Source organism: Vombatus ursinus, unplaced genomic scaffold, assembly GCF_900497805.2.
Source record: "Vombatus ursinus unplaced genomic scaffold, bare-nosed wombat genome assembly UNPS02014909.1, whole genome shotgun sequence".
Classification (NCBI taxonomy): domain Eukaryota; kingdom Metazoa; phylum Chordata; class Mammalia; order Diprotodontia; family Vombatidae; genus Vombatus; species Vombatus ursinus.
This window is the reverse complement of record NW_020954687.1, coordinates 7,298,907-7,326,009: the sequence shown is the minus strand read 5'-3', so window position 1 is coordinate 7,326,009 and position 27,103 is coordinate 7,298,907. Positions and strand designations below refer to the sequence as shown.

General features: G+C 34.2%; 1 protein-coding gene and 1 pseudogene across 2 annotated transcripts in view; one reads left to right on the top strand and one right to left on the bottom strand.

Moving 5' to 3' along the window:
* CFH (complement factor H) overlaps positions 1 to 27,103 on the top strand; it is a 166,877-nt gene that overhangs the window by 35,984 nt on the left and 103,790 nt on the right. For both annotated transcript variants that reach the window (XM_027843365.1, XM_027843364.1), the window contains exons 2-8: positions 824 to 1,009; positions 1,374 to 1,479; positions 6,382 to 6,458; positions 7,396 to 7,587; positions 10,640 to 10,810; positions 12,285 to 12,458; positions 16,663 to 16,881. In XM_027843365.1, the coding sequence (XP_027699166.1) occupies positions 824 to 1,009; positions 1,374 to 1,479; positions 6,382 to 6,458; positions 7,396 to 7,587; positions 10,640 to 10,810; positions 12,285 to 12,458; positions 16,663 to 16,881 (1,125 nt within the window). The remainder of the gene's footprint in view (positions 1 to 823; positions 1,010 to 1,373; positions 1,480 to 6,381; positions 6,459 to 7,395; positions 7,588 to 10,639; positions 10,811 to 12,284; positions 12,459 to 16,662; positions 16,882 to 27,103) is intronic.
* LOC114029049 lies at positions 24,851 to 26,295 on the bottom strand (annotated as a pseudogene).

Sequence of the window (27,103 nt, the reverse complement as noted above, 5' to 3'; positions counted from 1 at the left end):
GTAGAATAATTTTAATATTTGATTTACTTATATATCAATTATAATATGTAATATGATAAACAATATTATTATATAACCATTTTTATAGAACTTTAAATTCTGCAGAGCATTTTGCATATATTGATAAAGGCTATAGTTTTATTTAATTACACAATTGTTCTTACGAGAAGCAATGTGATATAGTGCACAGAGTTCTAGACTTTAAATCAAGGATATCTGAATTCAAACTGCTTCAGACACTTACTATGTGACTATGGGCAAGTCATATGACCTCCATGTAGCCTTAGTTTCCTCATTTGTAAAATGACAGTAATATTAGCATCTTCCTATTGTGAAGATCAAATGAGTTGCAAACCTTAAAGTACGTTATATATTTTAGCTATTGCCCTCACTATCATGTTGAAGAAAGTCATCTCTAAGGACTGTGTGGTACAGTGTATAGATCATTTAGGTCCTTGCTCTGCTGTTATCAAATGCTTGACCCTGGGCCAGTGATAGGGAACCTGTGGGCTTAAGGCCACATGTGGTCTTCTAGGTCCTTGGGTGCGGCCTTTGGACTGAGTCCAAGTTTTATAGAATAAATCCTTTTATTAAGGGGATTGCTCTGTGAAGTTTAGATTCAGTCAATGGGCTGCACTTGAGAACCTAGAGAACCACATGTGGCCTTGAGGCAATTCACTTTACCTCTATGAGCCTCTGTTTTCTTATATATAAGATAGATTGGGGAAACTTGGTGGTCTTTTCCAACTCAAAAATCCTAGTCTCTTTTATTTTTGATTAATAACCTTGGCATTCCTACCCCCCCTCCACCTCCCTCCCACAGACTGCTATGATGCTCCTCCAAGAAAACCTACAGAAATTCTAACAGGGACATGGGCTGAGTCAGTATATAGAGAAGGTACACAAGCTACTTACAAATGTCGACCTGGATATAGAACACTTGGAAGTATAATCCTGGAATGTATGAATGGAAAATGGGAGTCTGTTTACCCAAAAAGAGTATGTATGAGTGAGTATTTCTTGTTTTTGCGTAATTTTTATTAACTTACATGGGTACTTCAAATTCTATGAAACAGGTTGAAAAATATGAAATTTATATTTTTTTAAAGAAAAAGTTACATTCCTAAAAAGGAACACTTTTACTGAATTATTGTAAAGAAAGTTAGAATATTTATTATAAGATACCTTGTATTTGGCTATAGAGAAATTCAAAGGATACCCCTTCCATGTAAAAATTGATTTCTAGTAAATCTACCATAAAACAGAAATCTCTGTGTAGTATAGACATTGTCCATCTCACTCAAATACAGAGCAAAACAAAGGTATTTTTATTTTAGTATATCATCATTTTATATTGTGTCATTTTATTTTAGGAAAGCCCTGTGGTCATCCTGGCGATATTCAGTTTGGTTCTTTTGACCTTTTGGAAGACACTGAGTTTTTATTTGGATCACGGGTTGTATATAAATGTGATGAAGGGTAGGTATGTAGAACTTTAAACTACTGGTAGCAAAGTTATCAGACTGAACAGATAATCAAATTGCTTATTTATAATTTGTAAGTTTGTTCATGTGGGATTTAAAAATATTTTAGATGTAAGTAAACAGAAGAATTATGCTAAAATGGAAAATGATTATAGGTTAAACACCTGGAGTTCTAGATAGGCTAGTATTTATTATTCAAGGGCCTGCAGTTAGGAATTGAGTCTTATTGTGGTGTGAACCTGTGATCTCTTTGGTTTAGATGTAACTGTAATTTCATGGGTAAAGGAGTTCCTGATGAGGGCAGACAGGTCTTTATTCTGAATCATATAATCTTAGAGAGTGACTTGTGGCACTCAAAGGTTTAGTGATTTTCTTGAAGGTAACAAAACATTTTATTTTGAAATCAAGAACTTGAACTCAGATCTTCCTGCCTCTTAAGATGGATCTCTAATCTGCTTTCCTACAAAGTGAAGTGGGGAAGCAAAAGTAGTTCTAACCTGAAAATATTTACTAATTAATTGACCACTTACAAAATTAGCTCCTCCTCAAACATTCTTGCTTCATAATAACATCAACCCCCTTCCTATCCCTCTGTGAGAAAGTCAAACGTGGCATGTTATCATATGAATTTGTCAAGAAATTGCACTTAAAAATCAATACTTGTCATTTTTATTTAATAATTAAATATAATTGTTAGTATAACCTAAATTTAAAATTTTGAAATTGGTTATTTTCATTATTGTTAATTTCATTTTAAAGATTAAGTTCCAAAAAAACATTTATTCATTATTTATCAAAAATGTTGGTTCTCATTTTTAGCAGATTCACTTTAATTGGCAATTTTTGGCACTAATCATCCTTTTATGAGGACCCACTATACCCATTTTTCTAGCTTTGTCTTTTTAAATAAATTTTATTGATGTATTTCATTTTTTCAAATCACCAAAATTTTTCCCATTAGCTCTCTCCCTTTCCTTCACACATAGCTACTCCATGTAGCATATAGTATTTCTAAAGGTTAAAAAAAAATCAGAAAAACTGAACAATATACATTTCAGAACTCTGAAAATATGCGCAATGCACCCACCTTTGCAAAGGGTGGAGATGTCTTTTTTTTTAAATCTCTCCTTTGATGCTATTTTTGTCCTTTGTAATTTTTCAACATTCACTTTTGATTGTTTCATGGTTCTTTATTTTACATTGTTGTGGTCATATTGTTTTCTGAGCTCTGCTTACTTTACTCTGCATAATTTCACATAGATCATGTCATATTTTTCTACATTCATCTTTTCTTACAGTACAATATTCCATTATATTTACATACCAATATTTGTTTAGGCATTCCCCAAATGATATTGTTTCCAATTCTTTGCTATGACAAAGAGTGCTGCTACGTATATTTTGGTGTATATGGTTACTTTAATCATATCGATAGCCTCTTTGGAGAATATAAGCTTAATTGTAAATAGATATTTTAATAGATATTTTGATCACTTTAATTCAAAATTACTTTCCAAAATATTTGAAATTATTCACAGCTCTAGCAACAATGTACTTACTAGTAGTGTGCCTATCCTTCCATAACCCTTCCAACATTGACTATGCCTATCTTTTGTCATGTTTGTCAGTTTCCAGATTGCAGAGCAAAAGTTCAAGGTGGTTTTAATTTGAAATTCACTTAGTATTAGTGATTGGAGCATTCTTTCATATTATTGTTAATAGGTTGTGATTTTTCTTGTGTTCATACTCCTTGACAACAACTATTGTGGGAAGGCCTTTGGGTTTTGTTTGTTTTGTGATAGAATAGATTGGAAAGTGTTTACATATCTTGTAAACCATTTTGATAGAAATATTGTTTCAAAATTGTATTCTTTACTTCTTATCCTAGGTTGTGTTTGTGCAAAAGCTTTTCTATTGCATGTTATCAGAGTTTTATCTTCTGTAATTGCCTTTATCCTTGTTTGGTTAAGAATGTATGTCTTATGTATAGCTATGAAAACCATGTGATCTGTTTTCTTTTCTATTTTTCTGTGTTACGATCTTTAATATTAAAGTGATATGTCTATTTAGAATTTATCATAAGATATGGTATACGATATATTTCTATACTTAATTTTTGCTAGTTAGCTTTCCGATTTTCTTAGCAATTTTTATGAAATAAGTAGTTCTTTTCTCAATAACTCGTTTTCCAGTTTGTCAAATATTGGGTTCCTGAGTTTCATTGTTTTTAATTCTCCTTTATCTAGTATGTTCCATTGATTTTCCTCTCTATTGTTTTAACCTTTATGGCTTTGTTGACTGACACTTCATAATAGTGTTTGAGACCTATAAGTGATATTCTGGAAATATTTTTCCTCCTTCATCCCTACTTAAAAAAAATTCCTCAGATATTTTAGATCTTTTATTTTTTCCAAATGAATTGCTATTTCATCAATTTCTATAAAGTATCCCTTTGATAACTTGATTGGAAAAGCATTAAAACTGTAAATTAACTTTGGTAGCATTGTCATTTTTATTATCTTGTCATGACTTAGTCATACACTAAATAGTTCTTCAGCTATTTAAACTGTATTTTTTTTTCCTTAAGGAGCACTTTGTGGTCGAATCTAACAAGTATTTTGTGTGCTCTGGTGGATGGAACCTCACATGTTTTATGCATTTTTAGTAATTTGTAATGATATTTTTCCTTCTATTATTACCTCCTAGATTAGTTATTATTATATAAAAGTAATATTGATTTTTTATGGTTTATTTTGTAGCCTGAAACTTTGTGAAATTATTAATTAAATCAGTCAGTGTTTTTGTTGATTCCCTAGGACTTTCAAAGTCAATCATGTCATCAGCATTATTTCCTCATTTCCAATCTTTATGCATTTAATTTCTGTCTCTAATTTTATTGCTAACATGCACAGAATTATATAAAATAACAGTGGGGGTGGAGTTGACATCTTTGTTTTATTCCTGTATTTATTGGCAAAGCTTCTAATATGTCCTTATTGTATATAATGCTTGCTTTTGGATTTATGTAGATACTTTCTATGATTTGTTAAAGGATTCCTCTATGTTCATACTCTGTAACATTTTTTTTTTAGCATAGATATGTATTTTACTTTGTCAAGGGCTTTTTCTGTGCCTGTTAACAAACATCATGTACTATTGGATGCTTTTGTTTTTAATATGATTAACTATGTTAATTGTTTTCCTAATGTTGAACCATGCTTGCAAGTCTGATATAAATCCAACTTGATAATAATGAATGATTTCTTGAATGATCTGCTGTGGTCTATTTGACAATAACTTATTTAAAATTTTTGAGTCCATATTTACTAATGAAATTGATCTATCATTCTTTCTTTATCCTTTCCTAGTTTAGGTATTAGAACTATACATGTTTCATTAAAGGAGTCTGGTAGGATACTTTTTTAGTTTTTGAGAATATTTTTTGTAATGTTAGTGTGAATTATCCTCTAAAGTTTTTTTTTTAGGCAGTTGGGGTTAAGTGACTTGCCCAGGATCACACAGCTAATGTCAAATGTTTGGTCTAAGGCTGGGTCTGAACTCAGGTTCTCCTGACTTTAAAGACAGTACTCTATCCACTTGCGCCACTTAGCTGCCCCATCCTTTAAAGTTTTGATAGAATTCTCTTGTGAATCCATCAAGATCAATAGTTTTCCCTCTGCCACCTTGATTTTCCATTACAGCTAGTTTAGTTTCTTTTTCTAAAATTGAATTATTTAAGACTGCTATTCTCTTGTTAGAGTGGGAATTTTATATTTGTGAATGTATTCCTATATTTGTTTTATGTTGTGAGTTTTCATAGCAAATAATTGTGCATAGTTGTTTCTGATAATTTTTTTTTATTAAGGACCTACTATGTTCCAAGTTCTATGTAAGTACTAGGGACAAACACAGAAATGAAACAATTTTGCCCTTAAAATGTTCAGAAGATCTTCAGATCTTCAGAAAGTGCAAAGAAATGGGCTCAGAGTTTAATAGAAGGAGAGCAGGTTGAATTCCCTTTGGAAATTTTTCAGTGTCTCTATGACTTCTAGAAAGACTAATCTTTTTTAAAAATCAATATTTTTCTAGTACTGCTCTGCAACTGAATTCTACAGACTTAAAGTTATAGTTCATCCAAAGGAAAATGGAGAGGTGCATGATTGGATGATATATTATCTACAAAAAACTGAACAGGGCTAATGACATAAAGAATATCATCAGGAATATGTGTGAATAGAAAAGGAGATAGCCCAGTTATTCAGCGAGAGTAAACTACCAACTGCTTGGCAGCCTGCATCCCTCACAGATATCTACACAATGTCAAGAGATCTAACCTGAAGGCCCCAAGCACATTGATTCTACCCCTCTACCTCTGCCCTACTGACTTTGCTTGGACAACATATGGAGAATTTATCAAAGGCACAGACAATTGCTTAGAATGGTGAAGCATGGCATGAATTGGTTGCAAAAAGCTTTGTTGGAGGAGTACTCAAAGTTACATGGCTTGATGCATAAAATGCTCAATCTGGAGTCAGGAAAACCTGAATTCAAATTTAGCCTCAGACATTTACAAGCTGGATGACCCTGTGCAAGTCACTTAACCTCTGTCTGCCTCAGTTTTCTTATCTGCAAAAATGGAGATAATAATAACACTTATCTCTCAGGCTTGTTGTGAGGGAAAAGTAAGATATTTTAATGCACTTTGAAAAACAAAGTGCTATATAAATGCAATGTATTATTATTATTAGATCACCGAGCTATGGAAGTTTATCTTTTCTAAAAAGGAGTTTGACAATAAGCTAAGTAACATTCAATTGTTATTTTTTTAAAGATGCTTCAGAGGTGTTCTGAACCACATACAAACATGATTTTGCTTTCAATTGCTTTACATTTGCAGATATCAGTTGGTAAGCCCAGTTAATTTCCGTGTATGTGAAGCAGATGGATGGAGCAATGATGTCCCTTTCTGCGAAGGTACATTTGTATGACAAGTACATTTTATGTCAAATTTAATCATATTCCTATAAATCAACAATTAAAATTCTCCCCTCAATATTCAAAAATTATTTATCACTTGAGTTTATAGTCAATAATAAATAATGCATGATTAATCCCCAGATAACTAATATTTCTTAGTAATTCAGCCACTGAAGATCACTACAGGCATAATAAGGACTTGCTGTCAGAATGTCATTATGCTTAGACATTTAGGAACACTGAAGATTATCATAGACCATACATCACAGTTTTAGGCCCAAAAGAGATGTTAGAGACAACCTAGTCCAACCTCTTCATTTTACAGCTGAAGAAACTGTGGTCCATAGAGGTTAAGTAGCCTTCCAAGGTCACATAGATAGAAAATGGGAGGCAACATTTGAACTCAAGTTGTTTGACTCAAAATTCAATGCTCTTTCCATTAGCATCCAAGTTCAAAAATGCAATCAGATAGTTTTATTTTTTTAATGAGGTAAAGAAGAATATTATAAATGTAAGGTCACTAATATAGACTATATTGTTATAGATATTTGTGATACTTTCTCTAGATTACAATTACATCATAAAGGATAAATAACCAATAAGTATTTATTAAGAGACTGCTAGTAACATTAATTTTTTTATTTTGTCTTCAAGTATTCATTTTTCGCCAGTTCTTCAAGATAATATTTATTTATTGCTATAAAGATTGTAAAACTAGCAAACCTTACTGTCATTCCCTCCAAGAAAAATGCATGTATCATTATTTTACTAGGCATTGTTGATCACTTTTATATCAATCATAAAATCTTTATAGTGAAATATTCAAGTAATTTTGTTTTTTTTACAAATCCTTTTTATTGTAGAATTGTTTTCTTTTACAATAGATATTACAAATTGTGTAAGTACATCTGTAAGTGTATGTTCATGTTTTTAGTGGTTAAGTGTTCACCAGTGACAGCACCAGAAAATGGAAAAATTTCCACAAGTTCATTTGACCCAGAACAGGAATTTACTTTTGGCCAAGTCGTACAGTTTGAATGTAACCCAGGCTTTAAGCTGAAGGGGCCTAGGGAAATACACTGCTCAACAGGTGGTGATTGGAATGAAAAAGAACCTCAATGTGTAGGTAAGAAAAATTTACTTTTATCTGGCTTCTTTTACATCTTGTCCTTTTATATAATTTAGGATTCTTTTGGATTATGTATACAAGATAAAGAGAATGCAAAAACTGTATTTATCAAGATGGTAAGACTTTGGTCCTAGACATTTACAATTTTGCTACCATTCATTAACAACAACTACAAGGAGCAATTTACCAGAAGATCACTCTTCCTTTTGAATGACAATCAAGAGATTCTTTTTTTTCTGCCCAATGATATTGTAAGCTATTTAATGTCAGGGTATATTTCTTAAATTTATTTTTTTTGCGTTTCATATTTTCCTTAATCTCATTTGAATCTCTCTCTCTCTTCACTTCTCTCTTTTTATCTTTTCTGACTGGATGGCTCTCTCTCTTTCCTTCCTTCCCTCTCTCCTTCCCTCAGTCCTATCCTATTCTTCAATAAAACTTCCATCCAAACATTATTCTTCCTTTCCCTGATAAGTTTCTTTATGATAAAGCCTGTACTTCTCTCTCACTTACCTCACCATGTATTATCTCCATATTCTTTTGAAGTCTTGCTTACTTCTTCATTACTCTACTAAAATTGCTTCTTCAAAGGTTACCAATGACCTCTTAATCAATAGATTCAGTTGTTTTCTCAGTCCTCTTATCTTTGATCTCCATAGTATTTAACGGTGTTTATCAACTCTTGCCTCCTTGAGATTTTCCATTTCCTTCAACAGAGGTACTCCTGGTTCTTTCACTTCTCTAGTCCTTCTCTGTCTTCTTGATTGGTTCATTTTCCTCTACCTGATCCCTTTAATAAAGGCTCTGTTCTCATTCTGTTTGTTTTCCCTCTCTATATTTTTACCTACTTCTATATCTTCTCTTCCGCAGATAATTATCTATGACCAATAAGCAATCAGTTCCTAAATCTCCATCCACCATGCTATCTGACCTCTATTTTAAATTTGTACTAGCAAACTACTTATTGGACACTTACCCTTAGAGAGTTCACTGGAACCTCAATATCAGCCAAAAATTAGAAACTTACCATCCCCCTGTCTCCAAATTCTGGAACTTTCTTGACCCTCAGTTGCATTCAAATTCTCCTAGTCCATGCATGTAAACTGAACATATATTACTCTTCCTGCTACTGCAACCTACAGTCTAATATGTTGTGAAGTATAGTGAATTATGCTTCCAAAATATCTGTTGCATATATGCCCTCCTTACATTCCTATTGCCTTCAACATAATTCAGTTTATTGTTACCTCTCACCTAGAATATGGTAATAGTCTTCTATCAGATCTTTCCCTCTCTAACTTACCTGTCTAATCTTGAATTTTTCCTCTCTATTCTATTCCTCTATGACATACTATCCAAAAGACATCTCAAACACAAAGCAAACAGGGTGAAGGCAAATCTACTTAGCTTTACTTTATATCTCTCATATACTCTTATTCTCCATCACAGAAACATAACATTAATGTACAAAATAATGAACATTAATATAATGTTAAATGTATTACTAGCCTTCTTTCTTCATTACAGTCTAAAAAGAAAATTGTAAAAAAACTCAATTAACTGAATTGTTCCTTTATATGGATACTAGCCAGTATTCAACTTTTATATATGACAGAAAATTTCTGAGTCCACGTTTGTGGTTATAAATTCTTAGATGTTAGCAACTACATTAAATCACTTTGATTTATACAGTATATAGAAAAAAATAACCCTTTTGTAAATGTTATTTTACTGCCAATGTTCTCTTTATTTTGGAAAACATTGCATTTTAATTAGATATTTTAATCCAACAATGGTAAAAAAATGTTTATTTAAGTAAAACATTCTACCATTGTTTCCCTGTTACCATAAATAAAAGATAGTCCTTATGGACCAATTTGTTTTAAAACTCAAGAAAAAAACATGTTTGAGCAATGGGGAAAGTAGCTGATAGATAAAGAATCACTGTGGTGAGGTAAAGCTTTTATTCTATGCTTCTGAAGACCTTGGATATTTTCTAAAATACTTAGCTAGCCATCTAGTCGTTTGGAATTGATATAGTATAAATCAAATATGGTAACTACTTCACTAAATAACTTGTTCTATAACTTGTAAATTATTTGTGACTTGAACTTGTATGAGTTTTAGATCCAAATGCAGTGATATATCTTTATAAGCCCTGTCCGCCTAATACAAATACACACAGAAGAATAAAGAGTATCTTAGAAATTGTAAAGAATACAGCTTTTGTAGAAGTCATGCTACGGCAGCATTGTCATCACCACCAAATGCTTTGGTGCTCTCCATATGTGGGATCTCAGAAAGCTTGATAGCGTATGTCCACACATAAACTTTTCTAAGCACACAAAGCATGGTGGAACACAAAGACATATAGGGAAAACCATGTTCCCAAAATGGCATTGCTTTGCAGAGGCTTCATATGACTCACTCTCTCTCTCTCTCTCTCTCTCTCTCTCTCTCTCTCTCTCTCCCCCTTTAAATTTTGTACCTGGCAGGCTCTCTCTTTCCTTTCCTCCCTCTCTTCTTTCCTCTATCTTTCCAAAAGATTTCACCACAGGTAAAAAGAGTGTTACTGCTTTCAAATTCTATGTGTTCTCTTCAGGTAGCCCCAGTGAGAGAGAGAAGCTGTTGCCCTCATCAGGGCTATTGGCATCATTGGATGTCTTCCTACCCCCCAGCCATATATTTTTGATAATGGTAATACCAGCAACACATGCTTTAATTTAATTTATAAAAAAAATTGCAGAGGATATGCACATTTGAATATTATTATCTGCTGTTTATTTCAAGCTGACAAACTGGTTTAAGGCTAACCTTTTAGCAATGTAATAAATTTTGTCAAACTGTTTTAATTCCTTCAACAGCTATGTGAGACAGATAAAAAGAAAGACAAATGAAACATCGAGCAGTTGAGACATTTATGTTACTTTATTTATTCAGATAAAAACTATTTTTTCTTTCCAATATTACCTGTTTATATTGTTTGTTTCTTTTAACATTATTTTACCAGTCATTTAAAACATTTTGATATTTTCTCCATTTTATCTAGAAATTTTCTGTGAAATACCACGCATTGAAAATGGGAATATTTTAGCTGTGAAACCAATTTACAAGGAGAATGAACGGCTACAATATACATGTAATGCAGGTTTTTCACATAATGAACGAGGAGATGCCACTTGCACTAAAAATGGTTGGACTCCAGTTATGTCATGTAGAGGTCATATTTTGCTTCTTTATTATCTCAAGTCATATTTATTTAACCAACTAATTGTATGCTTAGTTGCTTTTCAAAGAACTCTTCCTTTCTCCCAATAGAATGGTTAACTTGATGTGCTTGAAACCAGTAATATGAACTGTATCAGTAATTACTCACTGAAGTGGAAACAACTTTGGAGATCATCTAGTCCACCCTCCTTATTGTGCAGTAAGGAAACTTGGAGCTAGAGAGATTGGACTTTCTCAAGGTCATACAGTTCTTTAATGACAGAAAGAGAACTCAAGTCCCTCAGTTTTTTTTTTCTATACAGTTTTGCTTCTTATACAATCCTATGTTGAAATCTAAGACATTATACAACTATAAGAAGAGCAAGATTTTGGAAGCAGCAGGTTATCTGAAAAAGACAGGGGGTTTTAATTGACCACAAGCTTAATATGAACCAACTATGCAATGTGGTTTCTGAAAAATGATCACAGTACTAAAACAAGTACAGTAGTGCCTAGATCAGGGTAGTTATAGAGGTCTTCACTAGAAAGACTGAATTCCCAATATTATGGTTATTTCTGATCATCATATTTTAAAAGGGCTAGTGACAAATGAATGCAAATGAATGGAAACAAGGCCAAAGGAGGGTGAGTAGGATGCTAAAGAGTATTCACATTATATCATAAAAGGAATAGTTGAAGGATCTGAGTATCTTTAGCTTGTAGAAGAAAGAACCAAAGTAGGATGTGGTAGGTGTCTTCGAACATTTAAATGATTTTCATGTGGAAGAGAGAGATGTATTCTGTGTTACTCTTGCAGGCAAAATTATGACTAGTAGGTAAAAGATACAGAGGATAAACAGCTAAGCCCTTACTGCACACACGGGGAAGAATGGAAGGGAGCATCAAAGAGCTATAGTAAAGGAAGAGATAGTGTAAGTTTGGTATGTGGGCTATGTGATACCGCATGACAAGACAAGTCCTCCAGCACTATCATGTCAAAGCAACAAATGGCACTGCGTAGAATACATGATCAGATGAGATATAAATAGAGAAAGTCTATCATTAATGTGAATTAAAGTAAATTTCCATTCATCTGTAATTTTAAAAAAAGCTTCCTACAGCCAGGAAGCTAAAAACATTCATTTTTCTACTGTGGTATATATGAAAAAAATTGCTATTCATAAAGTTGATTCTGAGGTACTGAAAGATTATGAAATACTTTCTTATCACAAAAATAAGTTCAATATATTTTCTATATTCAAATAATATGAAAATTGGTAATCTATCTTTGACATATATACTGATTTTCAGAAAGGCCATTTGAGTTATTAGAATATAGGATGGTTTAACCATTCTGAATGAAAAGGAACTTAAATGTTCCTTGAAAGTGAGGCTAAAATCTATTGTGTTATTTAAATAGATTTCATAATCTTAATGGACAAGTAGTTCTTATACCTTAATTGACTTAATGACATACTTATTTTTAGAAATCACATGTAATCCCCCATACCTGGTTAATGGGAATATACAACCTAAGAAAGATAAATATAGAGGAAGTGATGAAATCTCGTACCAGTGCACAAAAGGTTTTTACCCACCACTTACTGGAAATAAGGCAAAATGTACATCTGAAGGCTGGTTACCTCTTCCAAGATGTAACTGTAAGTTTCATTCGTACCTTGTTCTACTTTGAAGACTATGAAATAATTGTTTATTTTATTAAAATATTATAAGTCAACATATATTTTTCTTGATTTTGTAATATGAATCATATATAGACATCACTTAATAACTTGGAATATTCTAGCTCCATCAGAACAGAATTAGAAGAAAATTTCTCTCAAGTATATATGTTTCAATTATTTCCTTTAAAAGTCCAAAATATTTTCCCTGGAAAGACAAATCCCTAATCCACTGAATTGAAAACTTTTGGCAAGTTACCAGACCAGTTTGCATGTTGATTATTTTGGTCTGATTTTCTATAGCACTTTTGGGAACATTTATGAGTCCAACTTCCCACAAACCATAGAAACGTTGTAGCATGGTCAAGGATATCCTGATTCCCAATTTATAAATAGTCATTGTAGTTCACTTCTTGATTTGTTTATGTGTTTTTAATGACTAATAGATTTAGATTGCAAAATCATTCCTCTGATATTTGGCACCACATATCATGTACTCTAGTCTGAAAATTCTTCAGATTTAAGGCATCAGGGTTCTACAAAACAGTTTCTTGATCACCCTATAAGCATTTACTGTCTATCATATGGCAGGTATAGTGTGCTAGGTGATACAAAAACATAAGTACTGGGGATACAAAGCCAAAAGTGAAACAATATCTTCCATCAGGGAGGTTAAAACCTATTAGGGGAAATATACATAGAGATATAAATGCAAAATATCAATCCCCCCATCAAAAAAAATGAATGGTAATTTTGTATGGGGAAAGAGCTAGCAGAAGGGATGGTCAGGAAAGACTTAATGTAAGTGTCACTTGAACAGAATATTGAAGAAAAAATCCTTTGAGGCAGAGGTCAAGAGGGAAAGTCAAGCCATAAAAGACCACAAGTGCAAAGGGATGGAGACATAAAATGGAATGTTGTGTGTAAAAAGCAGTAAAAAGACTAGTTTGGCTGGACCACAAAATACATGAAAGGGAGCAGTAATGTACTCATGTTGGAAAATGTACTCAAGTTAGTAACCTAACTTACTACTGTGAAGAGCTTTGAAGGCCAAACAGAAGAGTTTATATTTGATCTTGGAAGTGTTAGGGAGCCACTGGGATTTATTGATTAAAAGAAGGACATGGTTAAACTTGTACTTTAGGAAAAACACCTTTGCTATGTGGAGGATGAATTGGAATGGGAAAATACTTGAAGCAGAGAGACTAATTTGGGAGCTATTGCAATAGTCTGGACCAAGATGATGATAGCCTGAACTAGGTCAGTGGCTAATGAAAGTATGTTAATTCTAGAAGGCCAGACTTTGGGGAAATGATTATATATTTAATAAAAGAAGAAATCAGAACCTGAAATTGTATTTCTTTGTTTTTCATTGCACCTGAGAATCTATAATTTCCTTGATATGGAAATGTTACATCAATCCAGATTACAACCACACTATAAATCAGTAAGTCCATCTTATGGCATTGTCTCATTCTAAAAGAGGTAAAAATGACTTCAATATCCAAGATATAATTATAAATGTTAGCAATTTTTTTTCTGGCATGGCCTATAACCATAAAGTAGCATGGCATATTATGTAGGTAGTCAACCCTCATGGAAAGCTGACTACGGTTTAAATTCTGCCTCTGAATTATACTGGTTACATGAACCTCAGCAAGTCATTTAACCTCTCCTTTTCTCAGGAAAACCTGTAGGACTATAAACTACAGAGTGGATATACAATCAGCAATGAATTTTTAAATAGGAGTCCCTAAACCAGTAAAATCACAAGTCTAGTCCAAAGAAACCAAACTTGTTGATGCCTCCAAAACATAATGCCCATGTGACTGATAAAAGTGCTTTGCTTCTCTATACCCCAAGCTGCACTCTAACATTTGAAACTGAAGCGCAGTTGGTGATTTGCATCATTAAGATGTAGTTTACCCATTGGAAATTACACCGTGAAATTACAGGTATCCTCCACCCCGCCTTTTACCCTTCCCCCAAAATAGCTTATAAATCGAGCATGAGGGCGTTTCCAATATAGAACTTCCAAGAATATTTTGAACAGTGGCAATACCATTGAATTCCTAACAACTTCTATAGATAAATGTTATTTAGATGTTTAAGGTTTGGTATGTTTAAAAGAAACAAGCATTATTACTTTGTAGTCATATCTCTTATGTTTTATTCAGACATGAGAGTTTATGAATGCAAAAATATTACAATGAAACCTATTTAAATCTCTTTAGAAACATCACCATATTCTTTCTAAGTTTATTTTTTTTTAAGTTTTTCTTGTATTGGCTTTTGTTCAATTTGCAATTTCATTCTGATAGAATAGGATGATATAGTTTCCCTCCCCTACCAAAAAAAAAAATCTGAGAATGGTACACTATAAATATAAACATTCATTATATGCTCAGATGAGTGAATACAAGATGAGATGGGGAAAAGCACTAACACCTTGGGGGTTTCATGTAGGAGGTAGCAACTGACCTGAGCTTTGAAGGAAGCTGGGCATTTTAAGAGACAAAGGTGAGAAAGAAGTATATTTCAGTATATTCAGTATATTTCAGCCTGTTCAAAGTCCTATAGATAAGACACAGCACGCCACATTTGGAGCACCTACTTTTCCAGTTTGCCTGGAAAGTAGAATGCATGATGGAGACTAATATGAAATATTTTGAGAGGCAGATGGGAATTATATGATGGGAACCTTTGTATTACAGATTAAGAATTTATTTTTGCACTAGAAACCAGGAACTACTGAATTTTTTGAGTGGACAAATGAATTTTCAGACCTGTGTATTATGAATAATAATTTGGCTGTTGTGTAGAGGATAGTTTGGAGACAAAGTGAGACTAGAAGTATCCAGGACAATTAAGAGGCTTTTGTCATTTTGTAGGCAAGGAGCTGTGAGTCTCAGGATAAAGGGGTAAGATAGGAGAAGTGTAATGGTAATAGCATCAACAAGATATGAAAATTGATTGGATTTATGACATAGTGGATAGGGAAAGGTGAAGGATGACTCAAAGGTTGTGAACCTGTGTAATTAATTAGAAGGATGGCATCCTCCACTGAAAAGGAAAAGGGTGTAGGAATGATGAGTCATCAGGAAATAGTATAAGTTCAATTCTAGATGTGTTGAGTCTAAGATACTGATGTGAAATTTGTACTGAAATATTCAGCAAGCAATTGGTGAGATGGGACTAGAGTTCAGAAGATGGCTGGAGATTGGATATGTAGATCTGAGAATTTGCATAGAGCTAATTGAACCAATGGGAGTTGAAGAGATCAACAAGAATGTTAAGAAAGAGTAGAGAAGAGGTCCCTGGATAGAGCTTTGGAGGATAATAATGTTTAATAAGAAAATAGATGGAATTGTAGCAGAAGACTAAGAAGGAATGATCAGATAGATTTGAGGAGAACAAAGAGCAAGATAGTGTTGTCATAGAGGCCAAGGGATGAGAGTACAGTGGAAGAGCAGGCATTCTACAATATCAAAACATCTCCATATCATACTTGACCAACTCAGGGATCCAGCCTAACCTTCATATATCTTGATGTCTTTGGGTATTATAATTTCCTAGCCAATTTTGAATAAGCACTATTCCTTGAAGAAAGCATTTAATTTCTTATCTATTCATTCATAAAGGAAAGAGATGGGAAGAGTGGATATGATATTTTGATATTTTATGCAGAACTAACTATCTTTGGGGTGGTGAATATGAGGAAGAACAATTGGAAAATTAAAAACTTTCTTGGGATCTGATACAGTGTGTTTGATACTGGGGTGGATTACTGAGAAATCTGTAGAATCTCTCCAGGGAAGTATTTAAATATAGGCAAGTTACCAACCATCTCATACAATTTAGATGCTATCATCCTCAGAGCCTCTAGTGGAATATAAGTACTCAAAGGCAAAGAAGATTACATTTGTCTTTGCATCCTAATTGCATAGTTTAGTGTCTTGTATGTAGTAGACATTTTAAAATATTTGTTTAATTGAATTGAGATAACTTTCAAAAATTCCTTCTAACTTTATGATTCTAAGTGCGCATTCTGAGATCACAAATGAAAAGAATGCAGCTATAGTATATTGTAAAGTGTGTATTCATAATAGGAAATTAAAATTAATTAAATAATTAAAATTATTAATAAGGAAAATAATTTATTTTTACTTCACTTTCTCCCAAGTGAGACCTTGTGATTATCCAGAAATTGAAAATGGAGAACTTTATAAGCCACATTGGTACAGCCAGGAATACTATCGAAGGTTGTTTCCAGAATCTATTGGAAAAGTAATGTACTACCATTGTAACAAAAATTATGTACCTGCTCAAGGATCTACCTCAAGCTATTGGACACAATTTTCTTGTACTGAAGAAGGATGGTCTCCAGTGCCTGAATGCTTTAGTGAGTATGCTTCTGTAAACTATTTATAAGGAGCACAAGTGACAGGAAGTGCTAGATTATATTTGGAATGAATATAACACTTCATATCAGTGAGACCTCTATGATATCCCCATTGAACATTACAAGTTGGAATTCCCTCCTGATACACATTGGACATGACCTATCAGAAGAAAGTTTATTTTGCAAAAAGAAAACCAATTAACATTACAAATTCTCAAATATCTTCATACTAGGGTCTACCCTTCATAAATCATCACCATAGGATGCAGTTTAATGTGTTCAGTATCATTGAACTCTGGTATTATTTTCTGCTTCCCTAATTGTGCTATCTATTCTTAGATAGTACTTCCTGTTCTCTGACAATGCTGACCATTTTATGAGATTACACATGGCTTCTTTAGTAGAGCTGTCTATTCTAAGGTAGCATTGCCTGCTCCCTGATAGTGTAGCCTACTCCCTCAAAGCACTTTCTGCTCCTTTGATAGGATTATTTGTTGTCTTGTAGCACTGCTTATTCTCTGACAGTATGACTACTACGCTGTCTTCTGGGCTGCCCTTAACTTATAAGATGAATCTTAATTCAAACCTTTGATCCTTAATTTCCTAATTTCCCTGTTTACTTCACCCTTTACTTCCCAGAAGTCAATCCATTACAACAAGGAATTATTTCTACAAAGAAGAAAGAGAAAGAAGAAAAAAATGGGAAAACAATGAATACATCAAAAACAAAATCTGACTATATATAATGTTTCATATACAAGGGCCCCAAACTTCTACGAAGACAGGGAAAAGTATCTTTTCATTTCTCTTATTTTGGGTCCAGTTTGTTTTTGTGATTTTCCAATATTCATTTTTTCTTTTTTATTGCTTAACAATATTTTATTTTTCCCCAATTATATGTAAAAACATTTTTATCACTTGTTTTTTCAAAAGTTTTTAGTTCCAAATTCTATCCCTCCTTCCTTCTTCTCACCCCTTCCTATGATGGTAAGCAATTTGATATAGTTTATACATTATCGGTCATGTATAACATTTCCATATTAATCATTTTCTGGAAGAAAACACAAACAAAAAGGGAAAGAAATAAAAAATGAAGGAAGGAGGGAGGGAAGGAAGGAAAAGAAGGAAGAAAGGAAGGAAGGAAAGAGAAATGGAAGAGGGTAGGAAGCAAGGAGGAAAGAAAGATGGAAATAAAGAAGGAAGAGGGGGAGGAATGGAGGAAGGAAGGAGGGAGGAAAGAGGCAAGAAGGAAGGAAAGAAGCAAGGAAGGAAAAAAGAAAGCAAGGAAAAAAGAAGAAAGAAAAAGAAGAAAGGAAGAAAGAAAAGAAGAGAAAAATAGTGTGCTTTGCCATTCAGACATCATTGTATTCAGATGCCATCAGTTCTTTCTCTGGAGTTGGATCGCATTTTTGATCATGAGTCCTTTGGGATTGTCTTGGATCATTGTATTGCTAAGAAAAACTAAGTCATTCACAGTTGTTCATTGTGCATTACTGTTACTGTGTATAATGTTTTGTTTTTTTTTTTCCCTTCTGGTTCTTCTCACTTCAGTCTATAACTGTTCATGTAAGTGCAGGCTTTTCTGAAGTTGTCCTGGTTATCAATGCTTATAGCACAAAAATATTCCATGATAATCATGTACAAAAACTTGTTCAGCCATTTCCTAAATGATGGGCATCCCCTTAATTTCCAATTCTTAGCCACCACAAAAAGAGCTGCTATAAATATTTTTGTACAAATAGGTTCTTCTGCCCACAACTTTTAAAAATCTCTTTGGGATATCTACCTAGTAGTGGTATTGCTGGATTGGGGGCCATCTCCACTCATCCTGATCAATGTCTTGCAACTGGATTAAAATTGCTCTGGAGGAGAAGGTGAGTCTGGTGACTTTGTACAATCCTCCCTCACTTAGCTCCAATTCACTTGCAAGTCATGGCTTCATCTTCCTGATGTCATGGTCATCTTTGAGAACAACAGACAAACAACGACATTGCTGGATCACTTTTATAGTTCTTTGGGCATAATTTCAAATTGCTTTCTAGAATGATCAGTTCACAACTCCACCAACAGTGCATTAGTGTCCCAGTTTACCACATCTTCTCTAACATTTATCATTTTCTATTTCTGTCACATTAAGCAATCTGATAGGTGTGAAGTGGTACCTCAGAGTTGTTTTAATTTGAATTTCTGTAATCATTATTGATTTAAAGCATTTTCTCATAGGACTATAGATAGCTTTGATTTCTTTGACTGAAAACTGCCTGTTTATATCCTTCAACTATTTGTCAATTGGAGAATGACTTGTATTCTTATAAATTTGAATCAGTTCTCTACGTATTTAAGAAATGAGGCTTTGCTCAATGATACTTGCAGAAATTTTTTCCCAGTTTTCTGCTTTCCTTCTAATTTTGGTTGCTTTGGTTTTATTTGTGCAAAACCTTTTTAATATTTTATAATAAAAATTATCCATTTTACATTTTGTAATGTTTTCTTTATCTTGTTTGGTCCTAAGTATTTCCCTATCTGAAGATCTGACAGGTAAACTATTCCAAGCTCTCCTAGTTTATGTTATCACCCTTTAAATCATGCACTCATTTTGACCTTATCTTGGCATATGTGGTATATGTTGCTCTATGCCTAGTTTCTACCATACTGTTTTCCAGTTTTCTCAGCTGTTTTTGTCAAATAGTGAGTTCTTAACCAGAAGCTGGGGTCTTTGGGTTTATAAAACACTAAATTACTATGGTCATTTACTACCTTGTCTTGTCCACCTAATCTATTCTACTGATCAACCACTCTATTACTTAGCCAACATCAGATTATTTTGAAGATTACTTTATAATAAGGTTTGAAATCTGGTACTGCTTCCTTCACTTTTTTTTTTCATTGATCCTTTGATACTTGACTTTTTGTTCTTCCAGGTAAAGTTTGTTTTTTCTAGCTCTATAAAAAAAGTTTCTTGGTAGTATGATTGGTATGCCATTCAACGAATAGACTAATTTAAGTAGAATTTTCATTTTTAGTATTTTGGTTCACTTTATCCATGAGCAATTAACATTTTTCCAATTGTTTAGATTTGTCTCTATTTGTGTGAAAAGTGTTTTGTAACTGTGTTCATATAGTTCCTGGGTTTGTCTTGCAGGTAGATACCCAAGTTTTTAAAAGTGATTTAAAATAGAATTTCTCCTTCTTGCTGCTGGACTTTGATGATAATATACAGAAATGCTGATGACTTACATGTGTTTATTTAATATCCTGCAACTTTGCTAAAATTCTTAATTTCAACTAGTTTTTTAGTTGATTCTCCAGGATTCTCTATACCATCATCATCTGCAAAGAGCGATATTTTTTTCCTCAATGTCTGTTCTAATTCCTTAAATATATTCTTCTTTTCTTACTGCTATAGCTAACTTTTTTTTTTATTTTTGTTGAGGCAATTGGTGTTAAGTGATTTCCCCAGGGTCACACAGGTAGTAAGTGTCAAGTGTCTGAGACCGGATTGGAACTCAGGTCCTCCTGACTCCAACACCAGAGTTCTATCCACTGTGCCACCTGGCTGCCCCTATAGCTAACATTTCTAGTTCAATTTTGAATAATAGTGGTAATAATGGGCATCATTGCTTTATTTCTAATCTTAATGGGGAGGATTGTAGCTTATCCTCATTACAGATAATGCTTGCTGATTGTTTTAGATGGATTTTACTTATCATTTTTAGTAAAGCTCCATACCTCTAATGTTCTAATAGGAAAGGGTGTTGTATTTTGTCAAAGACATTTTCTGCATCAATCGAGATAATCAGATTATTTCTTTTGATTTTGTTATTGATATGGTCAATCGTGCTGAAAATTTTCCTAATATTGAACCAGCCCTGCATTCCTGGTATAAATTCACCTGGTCATTGTGTATGATCTTTGTCACATGTTGCTGTGATCTCCTTACTAGCATTTTATTTAAAATTTTTGCATTAATATTCATTAGGGAAGTCTGTCTATAGGGTTTTTTTTTTCTGCTTTCACTCTTCCTGGATTAGATATGAGCACCATATTTGTATCATAAAAGGAATTTTGTATTCTTTGACTGTTTTTCCAAATAATGTGGTGTTAATTGATCTTTAAATGTTTGATAGAATTTGCTTGTGTATCCATCTGACCATGGGATTTTTTTTTTCTTAGAAAATTCACTGGTGGTGTGTTAAATTTCTTTTTCTAGGATGGGGTTATTTAAGTATTCTATTTCCTCTTTTGTTAGTCTGGGCAATTTATATTTTTGTAATATTCATCCATTTTGCTTAAATTGTTAGATTTATTGGCATGTAATTGGGTAAAATAACTCCTAATAATTGTTTTAATTTCCTCTTCATTTGGTGGTGAATTTACTCCTTTCATTTTTATACTAGTAATTTGGTTTTCTTCTTTCCCTTTTTAAAACTATATTAACAAAGTTTCATTATTTTTTTCTACTGTATTTTTTTTTCATAAAACCAGCTCTATATTTATTTATTAGTTCAATGGTTTCCTCTCTCCTCTGATTTTCAGGATTTCCAATCTGATGTTTAGTTGGAATTTTTAATTTGTTCTTTTTCCACTTTTTTTTAGTTACACACCCATTTCATTGATCTGTTCTTTCTCTATTTTATTGACACAAGCATTTAGAGATACAAACTTCCCCTAGGTACTACTTTGCTTTCATCCCAAATTTTGGTATGTTGTCCATTGTTTTGGTCTTCTTTAGTGAAATTATTGACTGTTTCTATGATTTGTTCTTTAACCCACTTGATGATTAGATTATTTAGTTTCCAATGAATTTTTAGTCTATCTTTTTACTGCCCTTTATGGAATGTAATTTATATTGCATCATGACCTGAAAAGTACATATTCTAGTATTTCTACTTTCTTGCAATTGATGAGGTTTTTATGCCCTAATACATGGTCAATTTTTGGGTAGGTGCCATGTACCAATGAGGAAAAGGTATATTCCTTTCTATCCCAGTTTGATTTTCCCCGGAGTTCTATTATATCCAACTTTTCTAAAATTCTGTTCACCTCCTTAACTTCTTTCTTGTTTATTTTTGGTTTAATTTAGACAATTTTGAGAAGGGAAAGTTAAGTTCTCCCACTGTTTTTACTTTCTATTTTCTTCTGTAACTCATTTAACTTCTTTAAAAAATTTAGGTGCTATACCATTTTTTTGCATATGTTTAGTATTGATATTTCTTCATTGTCTATGGTACCTTTTACAAAGCAAGATATTGTTTCTCCCTTATCTCTTATATTAGGTCTATTTTTGTTTTTGCTTTGTTTGAGATCATGATGGCTACCTTTGCTTTTTTAAATTTCAGCTGAAGCATAATAGATTCTGCTCCTTACCTTTATTCTGTGTGTATCTCTATACTTCAGCTGTGTTATATTTTAGAATTCTGGTTTTTAATCTATTCTGCTACCTGCTTCTGTTTCATGGGTAAGTTCATTCACATTTACAGTTATCATAACTAAATGTGTATTTTACTCCATCCTATTTCCCTTGTTTATCCTTTTCTTTCTTTTACCTTTCACCCGTCCTTCCTCAAAAGTGTTTTACTTCTGACCACCACCTCCCCCAATCTTCCCTCTCTTCTATCAGTCTCCCCATTTTCTTATCCCTGTGCCTTTTTACTTCTCTATAGAGTAAGATAGATTTCTATATCCAGCTAAGTTTGTATTATTCTTTCTTTGAGCCTATTCTGATAAGAGTAAGGTTTAAGCATTGTCCGCCACCCCTCCTATCTTACATTCCACTGTAACAACTCTTTCACTTCTCTTTTATGTGAGACAATTTGCCCCATTCAATTTCTTCCTTTCCTCTTCTCCCTGTACTATTACTTTTTGATATTATAACTATATCAGCTATCAGCCTATTTGCATAAACAAAACACCCCTCCCTTTTTAATTTAAGGTAATTGAAATTATACATTTTACCCCTCGCTCTGCTCTCTAGCTCTTGTTTATTCATAAATTATTCACCTATCCACAAGTCTGATAAGTAATATGTTCCATGTTCTTTAAATTTTCTTGTAATATCTCTCTTTATGTCTTGGTCATGTATCTATTTTGACCTTATCTTGGTGCATAGTGTAGGATATTGATCTATACCCAATTTTTGACATACTGCTTTACAGTTTTCCCAATTTTTTTTTACCAAATAACTAATTCTTATCTCAAAATCTGAAGTCTTTATGCTCAGCAAATACAAAGCTACTATTTTTATTTGCTGCTGTAAGTTTTATATCTACTCTGTTGTAATTATCTACCTTTTTATTTCTTAGCAATACCAGATAGATTTGATAAGTACTACTTTATAATAGAGTTTAAGATCTGGTCCTGCTAAACCTCCTTCCTTTACATTTTTTTTCATTAGTTCCTTTGATATTCTTGACTTTTTGTTCTTCTAAATGAATTTGGTTATTATTTATTCTAATTCAGTAAAAATTCTTGGGGTTAATTTAATTGAGTTTGCATTGAACATATAAATTAATTTAGGTAAAATTGTCATTTTTATTATATTGACCCTGCTTACCCATGAACAATTAATATTTCTCCAATTATTTAAATCTGATTTTATTTGTACAGTTTTTTATGATTTTTTAATATAGTTCCCAGGTTTGTTTTGGCAGGTGTATTCTTAGATGTTATATACTCTCTAGAGTTATTTTGAATGGGGTATGTCTTACTCTCTCTTAGAGATTTGTTTATGATATATAGGAATGTTGATGCTGTATATAGATTTACTTTATATCCTGCTACTTTGCTAAAATTAGTAATTGTTTTAACAAATGTTTAGTTGTATATTTGGGATTTTCCAAGTATATCATCATATTGTCTGCAAAAAAAGATAATTTTATTACCTCATTCCCTATTCTGATTCTATTTCTTTTTCTCCTTTTATTGCTACTGCTAGAATTTTCAATACAATACTGAATTATATTGGTTACAGTAGGCATTCTTGTTTCCTACCTCATCTTTTTTTTTAAATAATCTGCTTTCTTTTAAAGCAGTAAATATTTATTGTTTGATGCTTATCTATAAGCATAGAGCAGCAACAATAGCAAGAGAGGAAGGGAAAAGAAAGAAGAGAATCTTGCTCTACAACTCCCAATGACACAGCCCTAACAAAATAGGATGCTGAGTTTTTATTTACAGTCATGGGTTAGGAGCAGGGGACAGGTAATCTGATGAGTCATCAGGGCAGTCCAACGCAACCTTGTGTAGTGTCATGAAAGCATCTATACTACATGAGAACCAGACTGCATTGGGCCAGAAAAGTTAGTTTGTGGACAGCCAGTCAGCCTTTCCAGAGCAGAGAGTCTTTTCTCTAGTGGGCAGAGTACTGAGATATGGGAAAGTAAAATGCCCCATCCTTGCAGGCCTCTACATTGTGTGTGGTACTGCTGGACTGAACTTTCCTCTCTCCTTTATTGTTACTGGGTCATGGGGTTGGGGTTGGGTAGGACAGTCATACCTGATATTCTCAGCCCTAGATAGAGCCCCAATACAAAGGGGAGAGACTGCTCAGTTCAAAGAGGGTGGAAGGTCCATAATTCTACAGGCCAAACTGGATGGTGATGTTCAGCTGGCTGAGCAAGAGGGACTGAGATCAGCTGCTCTGCTCTAGATGGAAGTGGGAAAGCTCCCTTTTTCACCAGCTGTATTTATTTATTTATTCCTAACCCTTACGGTAGGTTACGGCCCAGAACTCCAATGATGCAGGGACTGGGCCCTCTTCAGTGCTGACCCCTGTGTTTGATTGGGAAGAAGAATCAAAAGGCAGGAATGGGGGAGCCCCTTCCCTCTGCCTGCTACCCCCTGGCCTGGATTGAAGTGAATAAATAACAGATGAGAGAGAGGGAGAAGAGAGATAAGCGGAATGGTCTCTGTCCTCAGGGGTGTCCAAGAAAGAGGCTGCTGCTGCTGCTGCTGGGGCATGGGGAGGACTTTAATGTAAGGTCTCCCCAAAGGCATTAAACTCTGACATTCTCATGTACAGCCAGTCTGGGAGCAAATCCAGGTCTCCCATCATGGACTGAGTCCCAATGTCAATGGAGAGACTGCTCAGCTGAAGGGGATTCTGAAACTCCTGGTAGAAGGCCCCTACATCCATGGGCAGAATGTCATCTTTTGAGAAGGCTGGTTTAAAGTCAACCATGAAAAAGTCATCTTGAGTGTTTCTGCTGCTGCCACCGCTGGACCCATCAGAGTGTAAGCTGCCTTGAAGAGGAGATTCAGTGTCTGGGGAGTCAGGTGGATTCACCATGAAATCATTATCCTCTAGATCAAAATTCTTGGGTTCAAACATGGCAAAGGGGATGTCCAAATTGGTCATTGTTACCTGATCCATTGAATTGTTTTTTTGTTTGTTTGTATTTTTTTTCATTGAATTGTTGACAAGTGCTCCCATTTTCCAAACCAAGATGGCCTCCAGGACACCATGGAGGGAGCCCTGGCCTTCGCTGCTGTTGGATAGTTTCAGTGTCTTCACTGCCGGAAAAAATGATTATGAAATGGGCACCACTGGAAGGAGTACAGGTTGCCATCTTCTCATGGCCAGCCTGGGTGCCATGGACAGGCTGGCTAGGAGTGAGGGGCACTCCACCTTCCTTCTCTGGAACTATTAACTGAGATGGAGGGGAGGTTGAGAAAGAAGTGGTACAGACTTGCTGAGAGTCCAGATGGGTATGCTACTCCAGCATCCTCACCAGCTGTCCTGTAGTTGCAGGGGTGCATGGGCAAAGACATGGGGTAGGGATGGCACAAAATGATCTATGACAATCCCCATGATAGGTGGGGTCCTCTCAAACTGCATGGTAGACATGAAGGTCAAGTTAAATCTGTAGGCACAGGACAGTGATGGTGTCTACTGGGGTGCCTACTGTGCCAACTCCAACTGTCTGGCAACCTCCTAAGCTATCAACTGCACTTCTCCAAAGTATATCCTGTAGAGTATGGCATATTCAGGGCCCTGTTTCCTAGAGATTCGGTAGGCTGGTGTCACTCTAGTGACAGCAAGCAGAGACTTCAATAGTAACTGCAGTACACAGTGTAGGAAGCTTTAATTTCTTTGTCACATTTTTCATTCATTTCAAGATACCTAATTTCTAGTTCCATGGAATCTCCCTCCAAAGTCTTGAGTGAGATTTCCACACACATCAACCTCCCCACAGTGGGCAGCTGTCCTTCCAATGCTTTCTTGGCCTCATGTGTGACCTCTGGGATATCCTTGATGGCCAAGTTGAACCAGTCACATCCTGTTGGGGAAGATAATGAGCACGTACAAATCTTCCAAGACATGCCTGGACTATCATTTGGACTGTCTTCAGGGCAAAAACTTTGATAAACTTGTCCAGGTTCTTACTGTCCTGGGAATAGATCAGTGTCCATTGCATACACAATCTGTGTGGCTTGGGGCTCCCATTCTGGGGTCCAAGGAGCCTCTTCTGTCCTCTGACTGGGCCCTGCTGCTGGGCGCCCAGGGCCTACCTCCTCGTGGGCAGTGGGTCCCAGCCTCCACTCTGGGGTTCCCTTTATTTTATCTTTGTGTGTATTTCTCGTTTTTATGGTGTTTCCTGAAAGCAACATATCGTTGAATTTAGATTTTTAATCTAGTATCTATTTTCATTTTATGGGTAAACTCATCCTATTCACATGCTAAGCTATAATTACTTGTGTGTTTTCCTCCATGTTTTTCCTCACTATCCTTCTCACCCTATTTACCCTATCCCTCTTCACTTCTCTGCTTTACTTCTACCTGCTGCCTTGCCTTTTTATTCCTTGACCCACTCAACCTTCCAAGAGTCCCTCCCTTATCTTCTTCCCCATCCTATCCCCTTGCCCTCTTATTTCTTTCCAAATGTAGAAGACTTTTATACCCTTGTAGATATATATATGTTGTTACCTTTTTAACACATTTCTGATGACAATAAGGTTCCGGCACTACTCTCCCTCCCCCTTTCTAGCTTCTTCTGTATCAATTTTTCCTTTTTTGGCTCCTTTGTATGAGATAATTACTCCTTTTTATCTCTTCCTACAGTTTTATTTTTTTAGAATAACCCCATTATACTCAGCTTAGCCCAAGGCTTTCTTTCAAACTACCCAAATAATGATGACAGTCATAAGAATGCTAATATTTTCACATTTAAGAAGTGAACAATTTCTCATTATTGAGTCCCTAATAATTGGTCTTTAATGTTTA